The 8,028-nt window shown below is 44.2% G+C and overlaps 2 protein-coding genes across 2 annotated transcripts; one reads left to right on the top strand and one right to left on the bottom strand.

Annotated features, from left to right (window-relative positions):
- Positions 1-4,287: 4,287 nt before the first annotated feature.
- On the top strand, positions 4,288-7,438 carry FAH12_1 (Oleate hydroxylase fah12). Its single transcript, XM_007814777.2, has 2 exons — positions 4,288-5,460; positions 5,528-7,438. Exons 1-2 carry the CDS (start codon positions 4,434-4,436, stop codon positions 5,935-5,937), a joined length of 1,437 nt encoding a protein of 478 aa, XP_007812968.2. The 5' UTR covers positions 4,288-4,433; the 3' UTR covers positions 5,938-7,438.
- On the bottom strand, positions 6,825-7,314 carry J3458_012685 (uncharacterized protein; the record flags this gene model as incomplete). Its single annotated transcript, XM_066120096.1, has 2 exons — positions 6,825-6,925; positions 6,981-7,314. 2 exons carry the CDS (start codon positions 7,312-7,314, stop codon positions 6,825-6,827), a joined length of 435 nt encoding a protein of 144 aa, XP_065974918.1.
- Positions 7,439-8,028: the final 590 nt, after the last annotated feature.

Genomic DNA, 8,028 nt, shown 5'->3' with positions numbered 1-8,028 from the left:
TAACTTCTTTTAGATTCTTTAGTGTGAGCTATTCCTTAATAGTTTTAATCTTATCCGGGCTTATTCGTATTTCTCCGTGTGTAAGCATGTACCCTAGAAAGTGTATAGTGTTCTAGTGGAACTGGCATTTTAAGGCTTTAACTAAGAGTTTATTGTCTTGTAGAGTTTATAGTACCTTATGTACATATCGTTTATATTCCTTAAGAGTATCTAAATAAATGAGGATATCGTCAAGGTATACAACCACAAACACTCCTAGTTATTTCCGTAAGATCGTATCGATTATTCTTTAAAAGGTTACTAGTGCGTTAGTAAGCCTAAAAGGCATTACTAAATATTTGTAGTGTCCTCTACTAGTTCGAAATGCTATTATCCACTCGTAGCCTTCTTTTATTCGTATAAGGTTATAGGCTTCTTTTAAGTCAAGTGTGGTAAACCATTTAACTTTTCTAACTTTATCTCTAATTTCCGTTATAAGTGGTAACGGGTATCGATTCTTAATTGTAATCTTATTCAAGTGTCGGTAATTAATACATAGTTATAGTTTCCCGTTCTTCTTTAGTACCCACAAGATTAGGTATCTTACTAGGGACTCTAATAGTTATATATATCCCTTTTATAGCATGTCCTCCAAATACTCCTTAAGCGCCTTGTCTTGCTTAGGGTTCTAAGAATAAATCTTATTAAACGTTAGTTTAATACCAGGCTAGAGTCTAATCTCGTGGTCCTAGCGTGAATGCTCTAGTAGTCCTGTTTCTAGCTCTCTGCTAAACAGCTTACTATACTTTAAGTATTCCTTGGGAATCTCTGTTGTCTCAGCTTTTAGCTCTCTAGCAATTACATATATTCCTAGAGGCCTATCGTAGTTTAAATGAGGTGCCCTTTATAGGCCGCTCTCTGCTTCGTAACCGCATCCTAGTAAATTCCATTGAAGTTAGCCGGTTCTCCAATTAACTCGTAAATTACTCGCTTGTAACTAGGGTATCCCTAATATAATATCGTATTTTAAGATTACTGTAATATCTAGTGTAAGTCGGTATTTTATGCCTTATATGTTAACTAAAAGCTACGCAACTTTCATGTCAACTACTCCTTAGCTATACTTCACCACAGTTCCTTTCACAGTTGTGAGTTAGTAGGGCTTGTCTTTAGGTGTCTAAGGCAATTGTAACCTGTTAACGAGATTTAGCGAGATAAAATTTCCTTATACTCCGCTATTAATCATTACCTGGATCTTTTATCCCATTATAGTTATATCGATTATAAGGTGTACTGTGCTGCTAATGTTTACAGTACATAAAGACCTGTTAGATCTCCGTTAAGAAATCGGTTTTAATTGTAATAATAGCTGTCGTTTCCCAATTTGTTAATTCTATCCTCATATCATTCTCTAGCGCGTTATTCTAGGCGCTATTATCAGCGGTTATCTTCTAACGCATTATTGGAGCTTCCTTAGTGATCGCTTAATCTACTATCTATGTTAATCGGACTTAGGCTAAGCGAGTTACTCGTAGTTACATAGTTCCCTTCCTCCTTACATTATAGGGTTATAGCTTGGGTAGTGTGTGCGTTATCCTTAGCATAGTATAACTTTCTATTTAATATCTTTAAATCGGTTTATCGTAATTTCGGTTATATTATAAGGGTTATTCTCCTTCCCTTTCATTCTCGTAGAAACCATCCGCTACCTTACTTGCTACTAAGGTACGTGTAGCAATTGTTATTGTAATAGAAGGTCCAATTAAGGAGTTTATGTTCAATTTTAGGTTCGTTTTTCTCAGTTAAATAATTCTCTTCTTCTTAGATCTATTCCAGTGAAGGTTCACTTTTTAGTGAGGGTGTCCAGTGTTCCTAAAAGTCGTCGGGTATTAGTTAGGTTTTAAATTCCTAATCTTTATTCGAACTAATATTGTTTGCTAACGTGGAGCTTCCTTTATTACTTGCTACACTAAGATTTCGCGTAGGTAAGTTTTCTTGGTTTACGGTATAGAGCTTCCTGCCTTTAGGAATTAGCTTCCATAGCTTTTTTAAGGCTTTACATTTATTCGCAAAGTGTCTAGTCTTGCTACAATTATAATAAGTCTTCCCCTTTTTCTTATTCGCAGCGTTAAGTTCTATAGGTCCAGCGTGGTACTCGTATACTATTAATATTTAGCGTGGCTTGCTACTATTAGGTTTATTAAACCTAGCATATAATCCGAATTTCCTGTAACTTTTTTCGTAACGTCGCTCGTATAAACGGTTGTCTGCCTTAATAACTATTTCGACGAAGTTGTTAAATAACTTAGAACGATCTTCTCAATAAATGTTATCCTTTACTTCTTCTTTAAGTCCTTAATAGAAGACTTCCATTTTAGGTTCGGTATTCCAGTTAAGTTTTACTGCGATACGTTTAAACTCCCTAGCGTAGTAAGCTGCAAATCCGGTCTGCTTAAGTCGAGTAAGCTGTCGTGTAGCTTCTTTATGCTTATTAGGGTTTCTAAATGTAACGAGAAGTTATTCTTTAAAGGTTTTATAATTAAAGAAGATATAAACAACTTCCACTCTAGCTTCGGCGCCGTGCTTAAGATATACGCGAAGGGTTAGCTCCTACCATTCCATTACCTTTCTAGTTAAGAGGTTACTAATACAAAGAATCTATAACTTAGGTATCGTGTAAATTTTCTTATTAACTTAGAGGTAAGCTTAGGCTTATATAAGAAAGTTCCTTACATTACCCTTGTAACCATTATATGGTTCTAGTTTAGGAAATTTCAGCATGTTATAAGTATCCGTGGGGGTTATAGGTGTAGTTCTGCGAACTGCCATAAGTTCCTCTTCTTACTCGTTAATCTTTTCGTAAAGGTTATTTTATCGTTCGAGAAGCTGTTAATTCTGCTTCTCTATTTTAGTAATCTTATCATGGAGGTACTTTATTATCTTCCCGGGGTTAGTAGTCTTTCCGCTTGAAGTAGACATCTTAGAAGTCATTACTACTCAAAGTTTTAAGGTAACTTACTAAACAGAATTAATGAAAATGTAATGGTGGCTTAGGTTCTAAGGCATAGTAGGTCTATTTCTTAGGAAGTAAGTTAGGTTAAATGCTACAGAGTAGCTTTTTAAGCAGTATCACAATAAAGCCGTTAAGAGTATAACTCTTAATAGTAAGACTATTGCTTAGATTCATCAATAGAGAACTAGACTATTTAGCTATAGGAATACCTCCTCCTTAAGTACTCGTCTATCTCTCTATTATAGCTCTGGATCGATTAGCTCAACCATCGATCCCTCCGAACCTTAATCGACTAGCTCGAGGTTCGGTCGGTTCAATCCTCCTTAGTCAATGTGTTCAAACATCAACCCCTTCAATCACCTCTTAGGTCACGTGGCTGGTCACGTGCCCCTGCCTTCTTCTTGTGCCCACGGGTCGTGCCTGTCCTAGCCGGTGCGGTCCCGTCCCGTGTCTTGTGTAGTGTTGTTCGTAACACCTTTTTCTTTTAATGGAGAATCGCGTCTATGCTGTGATTCGCGTAGGGGGATGGTATATAAAATATTAATTGGCAGCTTTTAGGCTTTAAAATACACTATATATGATATCATGTAGATTATTGTATTGCGAGAAATAATAGATTAAAAATGTAGCATTTTAGTGGTGTTGTAGGATGTGGGTGGGGGGGCGCAGACTTTTGGCACCTTACTGTAGGTATGTACATGCATGCGAGTGCAAGCACAAGCACAAGCACAAGCACAAGCTTAAGCACAGGCCTGGCCCGAGCCCTCCTTGCCCTCTCTGTAGGACTCCATATTATTACCCCGTGGTACTCCGTAAAGGCACTCACGATCCCGACTTGCCCCATGTTCTCTCGTTTTTGCAAGACCCAAATCTATCCAGTCCAGTTTGTGTTATTTCACAACAATGTGCAAAGTGGCCTGACCCCTCTTGCCTCTTGCCTCCTGCCTCGCCTTCTTAAGCTCTGTCTGCACCTGCCGGCTGGCGTCTCAAGTCTTCAACCTAAATCTCAAATCACCTATAGCAAGAGTCAGAAATCCATAGCTTCGGAAAGGGCCGTGCAGGTTTCATTGCACATGTGGCCGCCGGGTACCTGCTATTCGCACATAATCTGGATCTGGTAGTACTCGGTACTCCCGTGGTTGCTCCCCTTCCGTCCTGCTGAAATCTGAACCCCTTTTGTGGCTTAACACCCCAACGCGCCCTGGCCCCACGACCCTGCATCCCAACAAAACCAACCGTGAAATAAATATATATTGCTCTTTGCCGCGGCCACTTCTACCAGCTGGCGCAACACAATTTTTTTTCCCCCCCCGCCGGTTCCTGTCCTGACGGTATTTTGCACCTCTTGGCTAGAGGTTTGCGCCTTGGGCCTGTCTTTATCATTTCTTTCCTTCTCTCTTCTCGTCAATTGACTTAGTCCTCCATCGACAACACCGACACCATGGCCTCTGCTACTGCTCTACCCAAGCACACGGTGCTGCGCCGCACCGCTACTTCAGCCACGGCCTCAGCCACTGACTCTGAGTCCTCTGCCGCTGTCACTCCCGCTGATTCGCCCCGACCTTCGGCATCGTCTACCTCTCTCTCGTCGCTTTCCTCTCTCGATGTCGATGCCAGCAAAGATGAGTACGCCGGGCTTCTCGACACGTACGGCAACCCCTTCACGCCCCCCGACTTCACCATCAAGGACATTCGCGATGCCATTCCCAAGCATTGCTTTGAGCGCTCGGCCCTAAAAGGTTACGCCTATATCCTCCGCGACATAGTCTGTCTCGCCTCTACTTTCTACCTCTTCCACAACTTCGTGACACCTGAAAATGTGCCCTCAACTCCCCTTCGATTTGTTCTTTGGGGCATATACACTGCTCTCCAGGGACTGTTTGGAACTGGCCTCTGGGTCATTGCTCACGAGTGTGGTCACGGTGCTTTCTCTACCTCAACCTCGATCAACGACTTGACCGGCTGGGTTCTGCACTCGGCTCTTCTCGTTCCCTACTTCAGCTGGAAGTTCTCCCACAGTGCTCACCACAAGGCCACTGGCCACATGGAGCGCGACATGGTCTTCCTGCCCCGAACCCGTGAGCAGCAAGCCACTCGTGTTGGACGAATGGTTCACGAGCTCGGCGAGCTTTGCGAAGAGACGCCCGTCTACACTCTGCTGCACCTTGTTGCTCAGCAGCTTGTCGGATGGCCCAACTACCTCCTCACCAATGTTACTGGCCACGACTTCCATGAGCGCCAGCGTGAGGGCCGTGGCAAAGGCAAGAAGAACGGCTTCTTTGGCGGCGTTAACCACTTCGACCCCAGCTCCCCCATCTTTGATCAAAAGCACGCCAAGTACATAGTGCTTTCCGACATTGGTCTTGCCATTGCCTTCAGTGTTCTCGCCTACCTCGGTCACCGATTCGGTTGGGCTAATATGGCCGTCTGGTATTTCATCCCTTATCTGTGGGTGAACCACTGGCTTGGTAAGTCTGGCCTGGCAAGCAACCTGTCATGATTCCGTCACGTGTGTATTAACGAGATCCTCTCTAGTTGCCATCACCTTCCTCCAGCACACTGACCCAACTCTGCCTCACTACACTGCCCAGGAGTGGAATTTTGTCCGCGGCGCTGCTGCTACTATTGATCGTGAGATGGGCTTCATTGGCCGACACCTGCTCCACGGCATCATTGAGACTCACGTTCTTCACCATTATGTCAGCTCCATCCCCTTCTATAATGCTGATGAGGCCTCCGAGGCTATCAAGCCTGTCATGGGCAAGCACTACCGCTCTGATACCAAGGATGGTCCCTGGGGTTTTATCCGTGCTCTATGGCTCAGCGCACGCTGGTGCCAGTGGGTTGAGCCCAGTGCCGACGCTCAGGGTGCTGGCAAAGGCGTTTTGTTCTTCCGCAACAGCAACGGACTTGGTACGAAGCCCGTTTCCATGAAGGCTCAGTAACGAATACGCAAAAAAAAGATAAGACCAGAGCTCGCATTCCACGTTGGCGTTGATTGATTCTCTTTTATATTTGAAAAATTTCACCTTTTTGGGTTTTCTCCTTTGGAGGGGGAGCGGGATGAAGCGGCATCATGACACATTTACATTTTGGCCATGTTTTTTTTTTGTTCTAGACAAGTTGATCTTCGTCTGCGTGCTGATCTGACCACACGTTCGGAGACTGCGGTGAAAAAGATAGACTGCAGACGTGACGACCTGATAGACGCATATAGACGGCAGTTAGATAATAAGATGATGCATCGAATCGCATAGACAATTAGGAGGCTTGCATGAACATGGAGCCTACGAAAGCATTAATAGGAGGTGGACAACCAAGAAATACTCTGGTATTTTCCTACCATCCATTGTGAATGCACTCGATGCCATTATGATGGTTCGAGCGTTGCAACTCCGTCATATGCAGATTCTGTGCCCACGAATGATGCTTTGCCTTGCTTTGCAAATCTCTTGAAACAGCGCTCCTGGGCAGGAATTTGGGCAACGTTGCTTTGCTTTTTGCCAGCATCCCCCGTAAAGCATCCAAACACGTCTCGAAAACCGCACTCTCAAGCCCAGTATCCTCTTCATGGGGGTACTACTATTTCCGGACGTGCGATAATGCCAAGTGGGCTCTCTGCTTACCTATTTCCATGACTTGATTGTTCGCATCAGTCGTCTGAGCAGATCTGACATGACTCTGCACGCAGAGTTTTCGTCATTTGCTTCTCATTGATTAAGTTTTGCGCCATGGGCTACTTTGTTTCTGCCACCATATGCCGTCTGGTTTGCTGGAGAGTGTAGACGGCGAGTTTTGCGAAAGGTTTTTATTTATTTATTTATTTATTTTTTTAACCGGAGACTCGTGGCCGCTTTTCATGAATTTGAACGTGTGCGCTCGAGCAAGTCGAGGGTCTGGTGTCAATGATGGCGTCTTCAAAAGTCATGTCACCTGCCTTGATGAGTCTCGTGTTCCAATGACAGGCTTGTTCATCTGCAACAATTACCTAGGTAGTCAATCTGTGTCGGTCGAGTGCGGGTAGCAAGCGTTGAAATGGCTGGACACGTATGTACCGTGTTGAAGGGTCGCAATGTACTCAAATTGAGGGCTTCGGCGGCGGGTCTGCGAACCCTGTCATGCTGCGTGGGATTTCTGTGTGTCTGTCTGCTTTCATATTCAAGATGTGGGTGGGACTCGGTATGGATCCGACTACTATTCGCAATCGCATGTTTTATGTCGGGAAACTCTTGCGAACTGTGAGGACGCACTGCGGATGGTGTCATCGCATGGGAATTGACTTGGTTGTCCGATACGTCATCTACCGCAAGTGTTACTACCATGAGCGGAACCCTGCATACCCATGTGCTCTGTATGTAGGTACAGAGATGGATGGACAGATAGATAAGAGATAGAACTCTGTAACTATGTACCGCTGATATTGGCCGGGCGCCTGCCTAAACGAAGTGAGCAAAATGGTGCAGAGTCATGATCAACACTCTTGGTTACTGCTTCGGGCCACGGTGCTGTGCAGCCTTCTGTCAACACGACATCAGAGGAAGCCGGCAGGTCGGCTTGCGGTTTGTCTGTGCGCAAACCCCAAGACCGTGCGACTTTGAGTTGTTTTTTTTTTTTTAACGCTCACCGTCTTTGACATTGAGTCTTGAGAGCATTTTTTGGCAGCAAACGCGTCAACTGTTGGCCCAGAGAGCCTAGAGGAACCTTGGGTTCATTTCCCACCCTTGGTATGGCAGCAAGGTTCAATGAATTTCCCACTTTCCAAGGTGGCAATTCGTATTGTTTCGAACAGATTAACGGTGCAACTCTGCATGCGGAGCGCGTGCTTCAGTTGCAGCAACCATCCTTGTCCCCGAGTTTCGACACTGAATCGCAGCGATATTATCTGGATCAAGTCAAATGCCGCAAAACAAAGTCGACATAGTCTTGAAACAAAAAGAAACTTAATGTCTCAGCTTGTCTTTTCCTTGTCAACAACAAGAGACTGAATACGACAACATCCAAGAGATGGGGTGGACTGATGTAAGCTTCACCGTTGG

The sequence above is a fragment of the Metarhizium acridum genome, assembly GCF_019434415.1.
Source record: "Metarhizium acridum strain ARSEF 324 chromosome Unknown scaffold_269, whole genome shotgun sequence".
Classification (NCBI taxonomy): Eukaryota; Fungi; Ascomycota; class Sordariomycetes; order Hypocreales; family Clavicipitaceae; genus Metarhizium; species Metarhizium acridum.
This window is presented reverse-complemented; position numbering and strand designations above follow the sequence as displayed.